The sequence below is a fragment of the Panthera tigris genome, chromosome D3, assembly GCF_018350195.1.
Source record: "Panthera tigris isolate Pti1 chromosome D3, P.tigris_Pti1_mat1.1, whole genome shotgun sequence".
In the NCBI taxonomy this organism is placed as follows: Eukaryota; Metazoa; Chordata; class Mammalia; order Carnivora; family Felidae; genus Panthera; species Panthera tigris.
Window position 1 is genome coordinate 52,822,713 of NC_056671.1, and position 21,127 is coordinate 52,843,839.

A 21,127-nucleotide genomic window follows, 5' to 3' on the forward strand; every position below is an offset into this window, starting at 1 on the left:
TTATACACAGAAATGGGTATTGGAACACTAGCTCTTCCTAGGAAGTCAGGAAAGTCTGCAAAGAGAAACCATTTGAGATGCATTTTAAAGAATAAGAAAGAATATTTCAGGCTGAGGAGACAGGGGCTAAGGGAAGATGTCCCAAGAAGATAAAGCCATTTGAGCAAAATAGCATGAGCAAAAGGGCCTAGCATTTGGAGAAAGGATAAGTACTTCAGTGGAGTACACACTGGAAACTGGAAGTGATGAGAGCTGAAAGGAAGGTTTCAATCAGATCTGAAGACTTTAAGATTTTATTTTAATTCCAGTATAGTTAACATACAGTGTTATATTAGTTTCAGGTGGACAATATACTGATTCAACAGCTCCACACATCACCCAATGCTCATCAGGACAAGTGCACTCCTTACTCCCCATCACCTATTTCACCCTCCCCCGGCTCACTTCCTCTCTGGTAACCACCAGTCTGTTCTCTATCATCATGAGTCTGTTTCTTGCAGATCTGAAGACTTTAGACAGTAAATGAAGAAGAGTATTCTCCTAGCTAGGAATCTTCCCTTCACTATTTTAGAGAAATGCAGCCTCACTTAAGCATGCATATAGGCAGCACACTGGGCACTCTACTAAAGATTAAAATCCCTAGTTGTCACTCTTGACTCATTTTTCTCAGGGTAGAAGAGCAGGACAGCCTAGAAGGGGTTTTGGTGCAGATGTCATCACTAGCTCTGTCATACAGGGACCCTATGTCTGTCTTCATAGAAAACCATCTTTCTCAGTCATACTATGTATTCTTTCTTATAGATGGACGTGTGGTTTTAGTTGACGTACAGAACACATTTAAACCCTATTCAACTAATCTAATAGAGTAAATGGCCTGAGCATTCCTGTACACAATTTTTGGTGTACTTGTTTTGTTGGTTCTTTTTTCCCAGCTGTTGTGAGAGGACCTCACGTACTACAAAATCTATCCTGTATCCCAGCTATGTCTAGACCAAGCAGAAACCGCAGGATGTCTCTTGCATGCTCATGAACATCTTCCCTCAAACATTTCATGTCATCTGCCATTTGCTTCCTCTCCTCAATTCTGGTGATATTTGCTCCAATGGGCTGCACTGCTCAGAGATGAGCTGCTTTTACATGATGAGGGTTATCATCATCATCGGCCACACACCACCATCTCCTCCTGGAATCCTCAAAACACTACAAAGAAGGGTTATTAGACCTTTTATTTCCAGTTGGGAACCATGTATCAGTGCTGCTGGTAATCAGTGTTTGTAGGCTTTAGTGAAAAGAAAGAAAGAAAAATATCATTTCAGTTTTACATGAGCACCTCTTTTTCCAATGTAATCAGGCATACGTTGAAGACAAGAGACTAATTGATACGATGGGCAAAATGGTGTAGTCATGACTGAGCCTTCCCTTCTGACAATCATATTTTGTTTCCTGGACAAGACTTTCCTTTCAGGTGACATTCTCTCCTAGGCTGCTTGCCAATCCCTCATTATAACTCATTTTCAGGAGGGCCTAACTTATACATACTGAACCCAGGGGCACACAGGTGAACGAGAGAAAGCAAGTCTTTCTTGCTCTTCAGTTCATGCTTTCCATGTGTTGGCAGCCCTTGACTTTTGGGAAGAGCCACAGAAACAAAGGACATATTTTATGTAGCTATATATTCACTGCAATGACCAAATGCTTAAAGTGCTATATGAAAAAAAAATGCTTTAGAGGCTCTAAAATGAGAAAAACAATTATTTATTATTATTATTATCCTGTGAAACTTTTTAAAAATAATCAAGGAAAGTTATTAACAAAAGGTTACACTGATAATCAATAGGGGGTGAGGAGGGAGGCAGAGACTTCATGTACTTGAAAAAAACAAGGATAGTTTGGCCCAGGAGCAAAGCCTTGGTTCTGGTGGAGTGAAACACCACTGAGAACAGTATGGTATGTGTCACTCAGAATTCCTCCTGGCCTGCCCATGCCTGAGATTTAGGAAGACAGTGATACAAAAATCCTCATGTTTGAAAGATACAGGGCATCATTAGTTTGATACCCCCTGTAAATGAAAGAGAATGACATTGCCTTTTGTTCTCCCTAGATGGCTGTGTTGTGGGATCCAGCTCTTCCCAGTGGGAGAGTGGGCATTGTCTGGGCAAGGGCAGTGGTACACCCAGCATCACCAGATCTGCTTATGAACACTTTGATGAAATCCTCCAAGAAACCTCAGAAATGCTTGGGAGTTGGGAGGTTAGTCTTTTTTGTGACCTAGGTGCATGAATTATCCAGTAGGAGATCAATTACCATGAAAAAACCCCCACAACTATGTATCCACTCCCTTTCCCCACAGACTGTCCTTATTGACTATCTACAGTTGGCTTACCCGTGTTAGTGTACATCTATAACCTCTGGCTCATTCCTTTGGTGGTTCACTACCTCCTTAGAAAAATCCCTATGTAGATCACACCGAAAACCACACCATCACCCTTTGCGCTTCTTAAATTCATGATGAATTTGACAATTAGACAAAACTCCTCATCAGCTACAGAAACCAAATTTCGGATTTCACTGATGCAGCAACAGCTCTTTATTCTCACGCACTGCGTCCGGTACAATCTTTGAGTCTCATTGTGCGATTCAGCTCTTAATTGGCCTAAGAGCACTAAGCTGTCACCTTGAGTCATAAGGAGTCCCATGAGATGAGATTCTCACTCAACCGCCTCCATCCTTTCCTTATCTCTTCCTCCCAACTTCTTTCACTGCCTTACCCCCTGCCCCATCTATCCCTCTCTCTTCTCCCTGCCAAGTTTTCAATAGTGCTGTGCTCCTCAGAACTGTATCTCGTGCCACGCAGCTGTGAGCATACTGAAACCTCTTCTCTCCCTTCTCCCAACCTGCATCCTGTCCTTTCAAGGACCAGCATGTCTCATCTCAGCAGAGCTCTCCACCCCTCACAGCCCAGCCCAGAGTCTGAGCACAGGTTGTTGCATGCTCTGGGGCTTCTCCACCTCCACCCTGTTCTACCTCTCCACCCACCTCCTCCATCCCTGCCCAGTCTACACCTGGAGGCAATTGCCTGCTCTCCCAAGCTACTTAGACCTTTATCTTCACTCCCCATCCCTAGAGCCAGTTTTACTGCTATTCACCTGCAGGGAGGGGAGAAAAAAAAAACAACAACAACAAAACAGAATGGAGGCAGCACTCCCATAGCTTTCAGGAGGCAGCTGCAGAGGAATTCAGATGCTCCAGAATGATGACTTTCAATCCCCCCCTTTGTTTAACCATAACCCCTCACAAGAAATCCACTTTACACTCTGACCCAGAGTATACACATATTAACTGAAGAAAATATAAATTAATACAACACACTAGAGGAAAGAACAGGATGTACTGACTATGTCATGCACAGAACTAACACACATGAACAGCCACACATTTAAAAAGAACTGTAAACTTCTGTGGTATGCATGAACTCTTTATTATATTATGTACATTCCTATGTTACAATGATAATAGGTAACAGTGATGGGGCACTTGCTCTGTGCTTGGCACATATATTAAGTCATTCAATTCCCCCAACACTATAGGTAGGCCCTTTATCAACCCTATTTTACCAATAAGGAAACTGAGGCATGGAGAAGTGAACTAACTTTCCCAAGGTCACATGGATAGGAAATGACTGGACCAGAATTTGAATCCAGGCTGCCATACTCTGGCACAACTACTCTCCTCAGCCCCATTAGATGTGTAACTTAAATCACTACATAGGCTTCACAAATCAAAGTATATTGCTATTTATGGGTAACTTAATGGTTTTCAAAGGTTATCATTAATGTGATTCTGGTTCCATTCACTTACTTTATAATCTTACCTCCTGCAAGACGAAATTAACAGTAAATACATTTGACAGACTCATTTTTTCAGGTTTTAGAGATGGGTATCTTAAGCAACAAGTTAATGTTAAGAATTAATATAGTATTTCTTGTTAAATATAAAACACTTTTAATAAATTACATATCTAGGTCTCAGGACAGATTGATATCATGTATTTTGATATTATGAACAAAATACAAAAGCCTTTCAGTAGTAATTTAAAAATGCGTCTTTCCATTATTCCATTATTCTTTTAAACGAAAAGGGGGAAACATGAACATTAATGCTATCTCTATAAACTGAATAAAAGCTAAAAAAATAAAACCCACTCCTACAAAATTGTAACCATGTGCTAGTGATGAAACAATCGTAAAATCACATACATTGGAAAACTGAGCAGAATACCATTTTGTTCACTTAAAAGAAAAAACAATACCAAAATTTGGGACCTATATTTCAATTATTGATCCTATTTTTTGATTATTGACTTAAGTTTCCATTGTTTCCATTCCATTCTAGATAAAACAACTCTTTTTAGGTTCCTTTGTTTCTAGGAGTGCCTGGGTAGTATGTTGATTTATCATCTTGATTGTCATGTTAGGTTAGAGGAATTTCAATCTTATATCTGAATGCTATTTATCTGTCAATACGAATGGCTGCATTTATGAAATCTCACATTGGAAAGCTAAGCAAATGTGGAAGAAAGCTCTACAGAAAGCTGTCAGAAGACCTGAGCTGACCTTAAACAAGTCCTTTTTGCCTGATTTGATTATTCTAAAATATACTTGAGCACACACCATATGGTAAGTTCTAGGGCATTAAAAGTAGTAATCAGCAATCATATTGGATAGAAAAGTTCACCACACAAAAATCATCGAAGAATTAATTATTCATTATAAGAATTAACTGTGCAGTTTTACTTAACACAAATCCAAAGTTTTCTTTCTCTTAAGTTTATAACAAAATGTATTTATTACAAAATACTTATTTCCCAGAATCACAAACTATAGAAGCAGGGAGCCTTATTATTTCATTTACCAGAACATTTCCACTTCATGGAAAAAAGCTCTGAGATCCAGAGATATGGCAACTGAGCTCAGGTATAATTTACTTAAAAATGTATGGCAGGGAAGGCTTTAAAAACATTAACCACAACTTTCCTTGTATACTGCCAAGAAAAACTAATTTTTAAGGCCACAAATTTTAAAATGACCCTTTAAAAAATCAGTTGATCTTCTTAATGTTTCCATGTCTTTGAAGTATTTAAAATGCTTTGTCTTCAAACTAAGTTCTATGTGAGTTGGTACAGAGAAATAACAAGGACGGCTGTGAAGTTACCCTAATGGGTCACGCCTACTCAGACCAAAGGGGGGAAAAAAACAAGTTTAACAAGTTCTTGCTAAGAACATACATTTACTAGACCTATTAATTTAGCAAAATAATAGTAATGTTATTATAAAGCAACTGTAGTAGGTGGTAAGATAGTGAGATAGCAGTGGCCATGGGACACTGGTCAAATCTCTCCCATGTTTGACAAGTTTGATTCCAACACAAGCATGTATGTGCACCATACGCTGAGTATGAGGTAACTTTTCTGGTTATGGTTCTATCTGGGAGGTATCTCTAAATGAACAGCTACATCATTAGGCAGTAAAAGTCCATTCAGCTTCCAGGAGTGTCTCTAATTTCAAAATCATTTTGAAATTAGGGGTTTACCATTTAAATCAAATATTCACCTCAACTTAGAGAATCTGGCAACCATACATCGCCACTTGTCCTAATACCGCTTTCAGGTGGGAGTCTGGGAAACTCTAGCGTGTATCAACCTCACAATTTATCAACCGTCAAAGTGCAGGAAGGTCACTACCTGACTAGATGCCACAAATTCCATCTTGATGGGTTAATAGCCCCTAGTAAGCAACAGTCTCTTAATTAAGTATACGCGGGGTTAAGTTGAGAAGACGGATAAAGCGTCACCACCTATCTACTCATCTGTTCATTGCTGTCAAATATTGGCCAGTTCTAGACATAACCCAGACCACTGAAGCATCCACTTATCTTTCAGCAAGTTTTGATAATCTTTAGTTTTAAGTGCCACAACTTCCTATAAATTCAAGGACAATAAACTACATATAAGATTCTTAAATATAAAGGTGTTTCAAAAGATGGTGAGTGATGCATTTCATAATGTCTGCAAAAGAAATGAAGGTTTCATTTAAAATACACTTTACGTTTAGGAATGAAGGAAGTGTTCAAGTACTTTCATTAACTCCGACACTCTTTGCTCTTCCACCACTGTTGCAGTAAAATGTGCAGGGCAGATAACCACACTACCAGAATTCCTGAGTTTATATTTGCTTTTCTTTTTCAGTATTTATTCTATTACTAATAGTGAATATGAAACAGTACTATTAGGAATTATCTCATTACATTTAACAACTTTTGAACTTTGGAATGTTTAAAACTAACAATTTCACATCAAACATGTGATGTAAGAGAGTAATTCAAGCATCAAGTCAGACAGCCAATTAGAGGAAATCTAATCTTTCCAATTTTTATAGTAAAAAAACATTTTGGCTGCATTCATTTTTTTCCCTGTATTCATGCTTGAAGACCATATTTTTATTGGAGTCAAAAACATTTTATTTGAAGCATTAACAACTTTATGTAAAAATTAATAAAAGTAGATTCATTGAAGAGAAATAAATTTATCCATATATTTTATTAAATGGTTAATCTCACAAATATGTTTAAGATTTTAATGCAATATTCTCTAGTAGGTACAGCATCTAGTTGTAGGCACTCAATAAATACTAGTGGAATAAATGAAAGAATAATTTTCAGTCTCAAAAACTCTTGGAACACTCCTTGTGGGTAGAAAAAAAACATTAATGAATTACTCATTATTTGTTTCAAGATAAATATGTCTTAGGCTCATTCATGTTAATAGTTTAAATGGTCAGTGATACTCAGGTAATTCTTATTTTTAAAGTACTGGATTCTCCTTTTAAACATTCAGGTACTTTGTATTTATATAAAAAGTTTTTACTAGATTATACTACTAGCTTAGACTACTAATATCTGTCAAAAAATACTCAGTGACTAAAGTAACAATAAATCAATTTAATTTATATTCTATTACTTTTATTTTATTTTTCAAGAGAATGTTTTTATAAATATTTGAAAAACTTAATAAATATTTGGAAATATTACTTATTATTTAACTAGTAAATAGAGAACATATAAATTTGGATCTATCAATTATTTAGTCTACACACAATGATGGGTAAATGTAAGATATCAGAGGCTCCTTGCAATAATTTTAACTTCCCAAGTTCCTGGCTTACAGGTTGGGCTGCACTGATCTGAAGAAAATAAATAATATAAACATAAGTACAAAATAATACTGTCATTTTCTCCACAAGGGCATTATCCTCTCTGAACTATGACTTCCTTATGGATATCTTGGATCTCTGACACCTAACAGCATCTGACACATAAGAGCTCAATCCACATTTATTGCATGAACAAATAATCTATTGAATTTCACTAATTGGCAAGTTTCTATAAATTTATCATTGCCACTTTTTCTAAGTATACCCCCCGAAAGGATCTTTTGTTGTTTTAATAATCGGTGGGTATTCTTAAAGTTGTGTGTGTGTGTGTGTGTGTGTGTGTGTTGAGAGAGACAGAGACAGATGGAGAGAGCATGATTGGGGGAGGGGCAGAGAGAGAGGGAGAGAGAGCGAATCCCAAGCTGGCTCCACGCTGTCAGTGCATAGAGCCCGACGTGGGGCTTGAACCCACGAAACCGCGAAATCATGACTTGACTGAAAATCAAGAATCCAGGGGCTCCTGGGTGGCTCAGTCTGTAAGCCTCTGACTTCGGCTCAGGTCATGATCTCGCAGTTCGTGAGTTTGAGCCCTGCATCGGGCTCTGTGCTGACAGCTCTGAACCTGGAGCCAGCTTCAGATTCTGTGTCTCCCTCTCTTTGCCCCTCCCCCAGTCACACTCTGTCTCTCTCTCACACAAATAAATAAACATTAAAAAAAATTTTTTTTAAAAAGAATCCAATGCTCAACTGACTGAGCTACCCAGGAGCCCCAATAATCGATGGCTATTCTTAAACCAAATGAGTGTTTGTTGGGATCTGAGTGAGGATGAAGAAGGGGGCATTTTGAGGAGCAAGTGGAATTCCTGCTGCAGGGTGGAACATATTATGACAGGAGTGTGGTCCTATTTGTACTTCCTGCCTCAAAACAAAGAAGACCTCTGGGAAATGCTCTCTTTAAAGAGTGATCGACTGCTAGAGATAGAACTGCTTTTCACAAAGAATCCTGGTGTGGAGGAATCTTGTGGAGGAATCCTGGCCCAAGAAAAGCTTTACATATAATATCTTATTCAATGCCAAAAAGCCCCTATTTCTAGAATTAGGGATAAAGGCAAGTGGAGATTTTACTATGGGATATTTAGCCCCAATTCCAAAAGTCTTGATGATAAACAAAAGGCAATGAGAGGATATTCTTTAGTAGACTGTGAGGGGTTTACAGAAAAGACCTACAAACTGACACACACAAACGAAGACACACACACACACACACACACACACACACACACACACACAGAGGGACTGAGGTCATCCCCTGGAAAGAAGATACATAACAAATAAGCAACAGCAATAAATTGCTAGACAAATGTTTGGAGAGGAATACCTAGCACTTAAGAGAGTCGTTTGGATTTAATCATATACATAAAATGAACACGAAACTTTCCCATCAGGAGTCTCATTGTCCACTTGTGCTGAAGAGAAGCAGCTTATCATGGGGCATCTTAGGATGCTTTGCAGATGAGTAACATAAGCCAACTGTTGAACAAACACCAGGAAAGTAGTACTTGGCTCTCAGAAAAGTAATTCTGATGTGGGCTGATGGAAGCAAGCAAGTGATGGTTGCAAAGACACCTTGCTAGGGAGTGTCCTGAGGAGGACACAGTTAAGGAAAGAGAGACTGGCATGACATCCCTGTAAGGCCCTTTGCAACCTACTTAACAACAGGAAAAGAAAATTCACTTGCATCTCCTCTTGGATTAAAATAAAGCATGGCCAGTTACAACAGAGCAAACCCCAAAAACGATCCTATCAGATCCTTTCTCTTTCAACTCTACAGGTTTGGGCTTATTGTGGCTTTGGTATACTTTCCCTTTAGTACAACACACTTTCCCTGCTCACATCCTTCTTCATCTCCAGACATCCTCCATATTCCATTAGGATCCATCTCTACGGAGACTCCTCTCACTCTTTGAAGCATATTGGTGTTTTCTCTATAGAATTTTCTTCTATTTCTATTACAGAAGCTGTGGTGTAACATTTTAATTTATTTTTTACCTGCATATAAAAAAATCACACACATACCTCACATATATTCATGTGCTCAAATCCTAGCCCAATATGTGCTCAATAATTCTTGTTGATGCTTCAGTACCAGTGAGCGTGACTCCCCCTGACTCTCTGGCAGCCTCCGCTGAGAGTGCCCAAGTTGTCACTGGTAACCCTGCTTGCTGGCCAGGAGATTAGCACTACCTCTTTCCCCGCCATGTTCTCAAGGATTCTTGAAGCAACATCCGTATCTATGGTCTTCAGTATTCTTAGATAGTGAGGCCTGGGTTCAGTGGAGCTGAGATTGCTCAGGGAGAGAGGGAGAAGAACTACTTGGGTATCTCTAATAAAATAAACACCATGAGACCACACGGATGGACCATAGGATTTGAAAAACTATTATCCTCAGGCTCAAATGACTCCTATGGCTATGAGACCATTCGTAACTTGGTTCCTGCTGAATCCTCTGGTTTCTCCCCTCATATTCCCCTTCTCATGGTTCACTTCTGTTGAACTACTTGAAGACCCACCAACTCACCATGATTTTTCGGCCCCTCATTTGTCCCGCAAACTCTTGCCTATTAAACAGATAGCATCATCTCCATTTCTCAAATGAGAAAACTGAAACTCATGGGCATTGATTGATTCACCCAAGGTCACACAGTGGAAGATGTGGATTTGATCTCAATTTGTCTGACTCCAAACTTTATCTTCTCTCCTTTAGGTCAAGCAATTTCTCCTAATTAACAGAAGCATTCAGGTTGTTCTCCATTGCTGGTAATATCACGAAAAGTATAAAAATAGAACACTCTCTAGATCACTGTATCTCTGTAATTTGTGTAACATTTGTGATACACATGCCAAGGCAATTTAGAAATAGAATCTTAGTAAGTTTCTCTGTCCAAAGTTCTCTAATTTTAAGATACATCTAATCCACTCTGGGCACTAAGTAAATATATAGTCTTTGGCCAAGATCTCACTCTAAAATTGTGGATTTAGTAAATGTAAAATAAGACCTAAGAATTAACATTAAGAGCTTTTTGAAAAATAATTTTCCAAATGCTTTTTTGTGTGCAAGACATTTATTACCATGAAACTTCATACCTCCGAATGGAAGTAAATATGTTTGATGGCAAAAACTTATACTAAGATTCTGTAGTTACTTGATATTAGTCTGAGATGAGTTGATGATATAATATCAACACAAGATTGCTGATAGAATGGGGTGTTTCTTTTATACTTCTCAATCAATATCTCTGAATATATGCAGATGTCCCTGGGTGTTCTTCTCACTGACTCTAAATCCACAATTCTGTGACTCACGATATACAAGTTTGACTGCTTGGATGTGCAGTTCCAGAGGTTAGTCATCAGCATTTCATGATACCTAGTAGATTATATCATGGAATTTTGATGATGTTTGCAGTTGCTAGAGCTGAAAAACCTTCCCAAGAATCAGAAACATGTTTTAAAAACCTGTTCCCAGGTTTCTTGTTGTAACTCTGTCATAATTGCCAAAACATATGCACCACTCACTGACTACAAACTGAAAACTTATTCTTAAAATCCCCAATAGTAGAATTAAAAAAAAAAAAAAAAAAACATTGCTTGAGATGAAGTGATGAGGAAGTAGATACAACAAATACTGATTATTTTTCAAGAAGGTGCAATGAAATAGAATTTATATGGAATTAACTGTAAGACATCAAGTCTAAACAAGGCTGTAAAAATTAAGGTGGTAAAATTTCTGAAAAATGGGGCTTTAAGTAAGTTTAATGTAAAATATTTATTGAGCATATATGGGCTCTTAGGCAATGCTAGGAAAGCAGAGGGCAGACGTGCTCCCCTATTTTATTTTATTTACTTATAATTTACATCCAAGTTAGTTGGCATATAGTGCAATAATGATTTCAGGAGTAGATTCCAGTGATTCATCCCCTATGTATAACACCCAGTGCTCATCCCAACAAGTGTCTTCTTTAATGCCCCTTACCCTTATAGCCCTTCCCCCACCCACAACCCCTCCAGCAATCCTCAGTTTGTTCTCCATATTTAAGAGTCTCTTATGTTTTGTCCCCTCCCTGTTTTTATATTCTTTTTGCTTCCCTTCCTTATGTTCATCTGTTTTGTATCTTAAATTCCTCATATGAGTGAAGTCATATGATAATTGTCTTTCTCTGACTGACTAGTTTCACTTAGCATAATACCCTCTAGTTCCATCCATGTGGTTGCAAATGGCAAGATTTCATTCTTTTTAATTGCCAAGTAATATGCCATTGTATAAATATACCACATCTTCTTTATCCATTCATCCGTCGATGGACATTTCATGCTCCCTAGTTTTAAACAGCTTTTTCTCAGGAAACTCTAGAGTACCATTCATACAAGTTCTTATGGCCACACCCAAGTTCCTATGGACTCACTCTTTTGCTTCTAATACATAGGTCTTTGACCTTAGTAAGACCTCTAGATTCCTATACCCTGCTTTTCTTCAGAATTAATCATTTAGGGGATCTACTCCTCACTTCCTTCCCTTCCCAGAACATACTCCATAGTCTATTTCTTTGGATACTCTTGACAATATTCACCTTCATGTTATTCACAAATTTACCAAGAATCATCGATTTTCAAATTTGTTGACTTTTCAGTATTTACCATCATCCTTTTAGATCTGTTGACAAAGTTTGAGACACACGCTTTTCCTCTTAAACAACTCCCTTTTGTTTTCATTCATTTATTACTTAAAAAATATTTACTGAGCATTATCACGTACCAGATTCCAGAAATACAATTTTGATGTAAAGAACAGCATGGTTCCTCTTCCCATGAATATAACAGTCTAGTGGTGAGGACAGAGAATAACAATCACAAAAACACATGTAACCTTGCAACTATGATAACTGCAAAGGAGACGGATAAGGTCTTGACATTTGTTCCCCTTTACTCTAAAAGCCATTGAAAGTTTTTAAAAGAGATTGTTATGTTTAGGCTTGCTCTTGGAAATACCTTTTTTCCAGCAATAGTGTAGTAAACAGATTAGAGGTTAGCCGGAATGGGATGTGGATCCGTTAGAAAGTTACAATAGTAATCCGGGTGAGGCACCATAATCGCTTGGCTGGGACAGTGGTAGAGTCAAGATGGAGAGAAGAGAATGAATCTGAGAGATATTTCCGTAGTAAAACCAGTAGAACTTGGTGATAGATTGGAAATGGAAGGGTAAGAAGAAAAAGTTGCTGATACCTCTCAGGCTTCTGTCTTGTACAACCAGATAGATGGTGGTTTTACTGGCTGGTCAGAGTGAAGGGACCCTGCAAACTGGTGCAGCCACTGTGAGAAACATTATGAAGATTCCTCAAAAAAATTAAAAATAGAACTACCCGAATCATACTACTGGGTGTTTACCCCCAAAATACGAAAATACTAATTCAAACGGACATATGTACCCCTATGTTTATTACAGCATTATTTATAATAGCCAAATTATGGAAGCAGCCCAAGTGTCCATCAATAGATGAATGGATAAAGAGGTGATATACATATGTATATATACATATGTACACACAGTGGAATATTATTCAGCCGTAAAAGAATGAAAGCTTGCCATTTGCAGTAACATGGATGGATCTAGACAGTATAATGCTAAGTGAAATAAGTCAGTCAGAAAAAGACAAATACTACATGATTTCACTCATAAGTGGAATTTAAGCAACAAACCAAGTGAACAAAGGGACAAAAAAGAGACAAAAAAAAGACTCTGAAACACAGAAAACAAACAGAGAGTTACCAGAGGGGAGAAGAGGTGGAGGGGGGAAGGGGTGCAACAGGTGAAGGGGATTAAGAGTACACTTGATGAACACTGAGTAATATATGGAATTGTTGAATCACTATATTGTACACCTGAAACTAATATAACACTGCATGTTAACTATACTGGAATTAAAACAAAACAAAACAAAGTGAAGGGACACTTTCTGAGAGGGAGAATGTAAGTTTTCAACACTCTGAGCTGTATCTGAAATTTCCAAAGGAAATGTCAAGTAGGCATTTGGATATATAGGTCTGGAGTTGAAGAATAAAGGTCTAGACTGAATAAGTCTATGGGTAGATTTATTGCATAAAACCAATCTATGGGAAGAGGGATACAAGACCAAGCTTCATGAAATAATGCATCGAATGGGTCATTGGAGAAGAATATGCCTGCAAACAAACAGAAAAGCAAGAACTAGAGAGTTGGGAGATCAATCAGGAAAATGTTGGTGCTCTATTTTTCTCTTGTCTTCAGCATTGTTCTGGAAACTACTCATCTTAAAATTCTTCCTGTGATTTAAATTACATTGGATTGAACCAGTTTGACCACTTCTTTGAAGCACCTTTTCTATCTCTTTGCTAACTCTTCTTCCCCTTTACCAAGCAAAGAAAGTTTTCTCTTCAGATATTTTCATATCATTCTCTTCATCCTCTCCCTAAGTGATTCTACCACTTACACAATTTTGTTGTCATCTTGAAACTGACAACTTTCACATGTATCTCTCTAAACCTTATCTGTCCATCTGCCTTCAAATGGACACTTAATATTGTCTCTTCTATTTCCAAAAGGTCAATTACAAAGCTTCAAATATCTTCACCTTTTATTATAAAATAAGGCCTACTGATGATAAAATATAGAAATGGATCAGAAGAGTATAAAATTCAGCATGCAATTTCTTCTCTAATAAACAGATTTTTGTAATTACAGACGATTTCTATGCATATAAAGACATGAATATACACAACGCATATTTTTACACAAGAGGTGTGCACAGTGTTCTGCATCTTGGTTTTTAAATTTATTGTAACTTAGATCTCTTTTCATATCAGTATATTTAAATTGGTCTCATTTTTTAAAATTCCACTATATAAATGTACCCTAATTCATTTAACAAACTGTGCCCTGATAGACATTAATGTTGTTACCAGTTTTTCACTATTACAATAATGCAATGAACATCCTTGTATGGGTATTTTTTATCAGTGTATCTGGGGCTAATTTCTGAGAATGGAAATGGTTGCATCAAACTGTATGTATAAATTTTTGTTATTGTCAAATTACCTTCCTAAAACATTCTACCAACTTGCACTTCCACTTTCGGTCAAGACGATGATTTCATATTTTTCTACTTCCTCTCCAATAATGGGTATTATCCAATTTTTTGTTATCAAATTCTAATCTGATTGGTGAAATAGTTTTCTCTTTTTTTGTTGTTATTGTTATTTATATATCCAAATTTTTTTAAGTAGATTTCATGCCCACTGCAGAGCCCAACTCAGGACTTGAACTCAACCACCCTGAAATCAAGACCTGAGCTGAGGCCAAGAGTCAGAGATGCTTAACCACCTGAGCCACTCAGGGAGTCCCTATATATTCAGTTCTGACTAAAGTTGGGCGTCTGTTTTTCGGCCTATTAATTTTGTAGAATTGTCAAATTCTACAAAAAAAGAAATTTGGGGTTTCATTATCATAGGCGTCTTTCTGTAAAAAACAAGGTATATCTTTGTATTGATTCATGTTCCTTATGAAATCTTTAATATTTTTATCATGCAGGTTCTATATATTTCTGTTCTGCTTCATGATGAGGTAGTTTACATTTATGCTCACTACTACAAACTATTAGATTTCTTTTATTATATTTCCTAGTTGATAATTATTTAGATTACCCATTTATATTTCTTTCATTATAATCCCTAACTCAAATTATTTACATTACTGAATTTTATTAATTAGGTGCTCAGCCAACTTAATAAATTTTCAAGTTGTTTGCAATATATTTTTAACTGATATTCTTGGAATTCTCATGTGAATGAGAATTTATGATATGTGAATAATCATAATTTTAAGTTGTATCCAATATTTTTATTTGACCATTCATTCCAGAAATAAGTCATATAATAGTGGGATCCTTTTCCTGAATTTAATAAAAATGTGCTTACCATTTTGACACTGAGCAGAGTGGTAGATTTTTGGATGATATATAATTTTTATCAAATTAGTGACTGTTTTCTTTCTTCATATTCATTCTTTCATTTAAAAAGAAGTGATGAATTAAATCAAGCTTTTTAAAGCATCTGTAGGAGCTTTTTTTTTTTAATTTGAGCTATTACAATGGTTAGACACTGCCATAGGTCTGTCTAATATTGAACTACCTTATATCTCTAGGGAGACTTTCAACCAGTCACAATTTTTTAACCTGCTCCCCAAATCCATTTGTCAATATATCATTTCCAACTTCAGCAATTGTATTAATGAATAAGATTGTTCCCTTTGGTTTGTTATTATTATTGCTTTTTGTTTTTGTTGTCTTTGTCTGATTTATTTTCAGAATTATATCTTTATAATCTGCCAATGACTAACGTTATAAATGAAAATCTCTTAGTTCTATTTCCCCTGCCTTTTTTCCCTTAGAGCATGCTATGCTATTTTGACTTGATTAAAAAAGGTTCTTGACAATGACTGAATTTTCATGACAAATATTCTTCATGATATTTAATTATTGTTTTTTTAAATTGTGTCAATTAAACTATATTTCATCAAAAATTTATAACGCTATTCCTAATTTTTTGTTTTGTATACACTGGTGGTAAAACTATTTATAAAAATAGACATCAGGGGCACTGGGTGGCTTACTCAGCGCAACTTCAGCTCAGGTCATGATCTCGTGATTCGTGACTTCGGCCCCGTTTCAGGTTCTGTGCTGACAGCTTGGAGTCTGGAGCCTGCTTTGGATCCTGTCTCTCCCTCTCTTCTGCCCTTCCCTCACTCATGCGTTGTCTCTTTCTCTCTCCCTCTCTCTCTCTCTCTCTCTCTCAAAAAAATAAGAAAATAATAAAATAAAATAAAATAAAATAAAATAAAATAAAATAAAATAAAATAAAATAAAATAAAATAAAACATTTAAAAAATAGACCTTAAAAACATTATAATTTCTAGGGTTAAAATGCCCAAATCAAAATTTTTCAATTGTCCCATAAAAAAGTTCTTTATTGCTAATCTTCATTATCATTGAACATTCTATGATTCAGAACAAAGAATCAAAAATTATGTTTAGTTTATGTCACCTTATAATCTGATACAAGCCAGCATTATATTTTGTATATCATAACTGACATTTTTAAAGGTTCCAGGCCATTTTATTATAGAACATTCCCAAACTGACATTTTTCTGATTGGTTTCTCATTTAATGATTCAGGTTAAATATGTTGGACAAGAATACTATATAGGTGACATTATATATAGTTTTTATAGCATCATGCAAGGAGGCACACATTGTCAGTTTGTCCCATTACTGGAAATGATTAATTTGATCAGTTGGTGAAATGGTATGATATTTTGAGATCATGTAAATGCCCAGTTTCCCAACAAATTTCCATTCAACAGTATTAACATTCATTGATGATCTTCACCTGAATCAGTTATTATTTTGCTGGGCACACTATTAAAATAATCTAATTCTACTTTATCCCCCCTATATTTATTAGCTGGCAATCTTTCTAAAGAAGAACTTGCTGTCCACCCCACTACCCTTTTGAGGAACACTATGGGCTCACGTATTCTTTTTTATTCAGAGCTCATTTGTAGCATTATTCTTTTTGATCCTTTTTGCATCAAAGGCACAAACTATGGTTACATAGCAGAGGAATTTGTTGTTAGTAGATATATATAGTCATGGTATTGTGTCATGATATACACAACTTACTTCCAAATTATTCAAAGCATATAAATACACAAACTATACAAAATATACCTTCCAAAATGTATGTGTGTATGAACAGAGAGCTAATGTGAAAAAAGCATTAGCAAATTTCAAATTTGGATGAAGGTTGAATTTTTTTAAGCAGAAAAGGAACAGAACAAGACAGACAAAATGTTAAAAACTGCTTAGTTCTTACATCAAAACGTCAGGTTCCTTTTTCTTCCATTTCACCTAATATGAGAAGGAAGTGTTTCCCTCCAGTCCCCATCACCCTATTGCTTCACCATCATCCAACCTGTCTGCTGGTTTATTTTACTTTTGTCACACTTCTATATCCTTTTCCTTTCCTACTGAAACCAAACTATTTCAGGTTCATCACTTAAACTATTATGGTGGCCTCCAAATTCATCTTTCTCTGGTGTCTCTTCTCTATCCATTCCAACAGTTCCAGGACAAATTCCCAAAGCAGGTATGACTTTGGTCCATACCTTGCTCAAAGCCCACAGTAGTTCTTTGCCATAGAAGATCATCCAAATACCTGAGCAGGGCATTTAAAGTCTTCCACATTCTGTTAACACATCAGCCCTGCTACCTCTCACAAGTAGTCCACATAGGTCCAATTTTATTCCATTTTGGCTGGAAAAATGCATGTTCCCCTCTACTTTCTTTCCCAGCTACATTTCCATTTATTGAGAATGTATTCAACCGAAAATTTCAAATTATACCTCTTCCATGACGAGTTCTCCAATTCCCTTAATGTAGAAATTATCTCCTTTTTTTCAGGGCTCATAAAATGTTACAGACCTTTCCTATAGCACATACATCAATGTGTCTCATCATAGAGACAAGACAAGCCCCATCACTCCTTTTGAGATCCAGTCAAAGTTATAGCCTTCTTAAAGATAGAAAGTTCTATTACCTATTTTCATCTCTCCTGACAGCCAGCATAGTACCTAGTAGACCTCAAGAAATATTGGTAGAATTGAATTTTGAAAACTACAGTCACCAAAAGTTTCTGAAAATGACAAAGTAAACTTTTAATGTACTCATAGACTGTATACACACCCCTAAATGGAAAATACTCTAGACAAATTTCAATCAGTATATTATCCTGAAACATATTAATACCACTATCATCAAAAGCAGGGTCTTCAAAAATGAAAAGCAATGGTGGAAAATGTTAAGAATGTGCAGAGTGACTGTACTTTGTTTACACCAAAAATAATAAATAACCTGGAGACATAAATTTGCTGCCAAGGGGTTCCAATATGAAGACATTTTTATCTGGAAGGAAATATGAATTTATGAGAGTTTTTGAAAAGAGGTGTGACATAAGGAGAACAATGTTTCAGAAACACTATTCTGGAAAATGAATGCAGTATGTATTAAAAGGGCAAGTGCAGACATACCATTAGAAGTGTGGCACAGAATGCCACGTGAAGAGGGCCTGGAGAGGGTCTACAGCGGAAATGAAGACAGAAAGGCAACATTGAATCAAAAGGAGATATAAATTTGAAAATATAACATGAATTGAAAAGAAGAAATCAAGAATTTTAAAAATCAACTTTAGGGGCGCCTGGGTGGCTCAGTCGGTTAAGCATCTGACTTCGGCTCAGGTCATGATCTCACAGTCCGTGAACCCCGCGTCGGGCTCTGTGCTGACAGCTCAGAGTCTGGAGCCCACTTCACATTCTGTGTCTCCCTCTCTCTGACCCTCCCCCGTTCATGCTCTTTCTCTATCTCAAAAATAAATAAAAATTTTAAAAAATAAATAATAAAATAATAAAATAAATAAAAATCAGCTTTATTATGTCTTACAGGTGTAGTCTTTAACATTGTAAGATTTCTCCAACATCATCTTCAACAAAACAGGGCTAAGGGTTCCCAATGTACCCCATGTTTGTTTCTATTTAGCAAGTCGGGGGAAAATCTGTTGTCTTTCCCATTCCAGCTAGCCTGGAGCCATGTGAGGGCAAGAACCATTGGATATTCATCTTTGTAACCCCAGTTCCTAGTATAGTCAAAGCATGTAGTAGGAAAAAAAAAAAAAAAATATATATATATATATATATATATATATATATATGCGTGTGTGTATATATGCATATGTGTGTGTGTGTGTGTGTGTGTGTGTGTGTGTCGTAGAACTGTACTGATGATAATTTACTGTAAGTAAAATGAAGGACTGAACTTGCACATGAAATCCAAATAGTCCACAGGGGTGGTAGCCAATATATACAGGTAAGTGAGTAAGAAAGCCTTCCAGAAGAGAATAACAATAGTTCTATTTCAGTATGTTTGCAGCTACAGAGTAACCTCTGTAAGGGAAAGTTCAAAATGATTTTGAATGTTCTACAATGCCTAGCATAGCAATGAAAATGAAGTGGATGCACAATTAAAATTATTTTTTTAATTTTTTAATAATAGCTTAGTCTCTAACCACTGTTATTTTATCATAAAATATTTAAGTTTTAAGATACATCCCAAGGACCTCAAAATCATCTGATATTTTTTTCCCTGTTCATGAACATTCTTTCTATATAGAGAAAAATACGTTAAGATGTGATGCTATCAAATTCTTATTCTAGAATTGACTAGAAAAAAATAAAATTAAGATTTTCCTTAAATCGGGTTTAAAAGAAAGGCAGAAGAGTTGGGCCATAGATTGTTCTAGGCAATTAAACAGTCTTTCTGAAAACATAAAACTAAAAATATATTTATATTATAAAGATGTATCTTTTCCTCGGTGATTAACTGCATTAACGTTGGTGGTTACTTCCAGTCAGGATTTCTGCTCATACACTTTGAATCAACTTTGTGGATTCTCCTAAGACAACTAATTTACTAATGAGTCATATTTTGTATTACAAATTATAATCTGTTCACCTAGTGCAGGGGTCAGAAAACTTGTGTAAAAAGCCAGATAAGTAGTTATTTTAGGGTTTGCAGGCCACTCTGTCCTAACTACTCAATTCTGCTGCAACAGAGGAAAAGTAGCCACAGACAATACATAAGCAAGTAAGCAATTTTTTTCAATAAAATAAGAAAAAAGGCAGTGGGACCAATTTGGCCCATGGCTATAATTTGTCAACACCTACTTCAAACCATTATTTTATTTTATTTTATTTTTTTTCAACGTTTTTTATTTATTTTTGGGACAGAGAGAGACAGAGCATGAACGGGGGAGGGGTAGAGAGAGAGGGAGACACAGAATCGGAAACAGGCTCCAGGCTCCGAGCCATCAGCCCAGAGCCCGACGCGGGGCTCGAACTCACGGACCGCGAGATCGTGACCTGGCTGAAGTCGGACGCTTAACCGACTGCGCCACCCAGGCGCCCCGTCAAACCATTATTTTAAATGTCACTATGAAATTTTTCAAATATACAGAAAATCAAAGAGAAAACCATATACTATTATTTAGATTTAACAATTAACTTTTTGCCACATTCACCCTATGTTATTGCTAAATTACCATAAGGAAAATTTCTTTTCTTTTTAAGTTTATGTATTCATTTTGTGTGTGTGAGAGAGAGAGTGCACAAGCTGTGGAGGGGCAGAGAGAGAGGGAGAGAAAATCCCAAGCAGGCTCTGCACTGATAGCGTGGAGCCCAACTCGGGGCTGGAACTCACGAACCATGGGATCATGACCTGAGGCGAAATCCAGGGTTAGACGCTTAACCAACTGTGCCACCTAGGCACCTGTACCATAAGGAAAATTTTTGTCACCAGTTTTGCCCATGCATAATTTAGCAGTGTCTTTAAAAATAAAGACATATTACTACATAACCTAATAAAATTTATAATAATTCCCTGTCTATATTTAAATTTTGCCAAATATCTCCAAAGTTATTTCTATAGCTGTTTTGTTCAAATCAGGGATCTAATGAAGGGTCAGACATTATATTTGGTTGTTACATATTAAAAGAAAAGTATCTTTTAATCTAAACAGCAGCCTCCAAGGGCACCTGGGTGGCTCAGTCAGTTAAGCATCCGACTCTTGGTTTCAGCTCAGGGCATAATCTCACAGTTCATGGGTTCAAGCCCCACGTCGGGCTCTGAGCTGACAGTGCCGAGCCTGCTTGGGATTCTATGTCTTCCTCTTTCTCTGTTGCACGCTTGTTCTCTTAAAAATAAATAGCTTTGGGGCGCCT

At 36.6% G+C, this 21,127-nt stretch overlaps 1 protein-coding gene across 1 annotated transcript in view; it reads left to right on the plus strand.

Moving 5' to 3' along the window:
* Positions 1-1,140: 1,140 nt before the first annotated feature.
* DSG1 (desmoglein 1) overlaps positions 1,141-21,127 on the plus strand; it is a 59,045-nt gene continuing 39,058 nt past the window's right edge. The window contains exons 1-2 of the mRNA XM_042961569.1: positions 1,141-1,261; positions 2,102-2,250. Coding sequence (XP_042817503.1) covers positions 1,141-1,261; positions 2,102-2,250 — 270 coding nt within the window. The remainder of the gene's footprint in view (positions 1,262-2,101; positions 2,251-21,127) is intronic.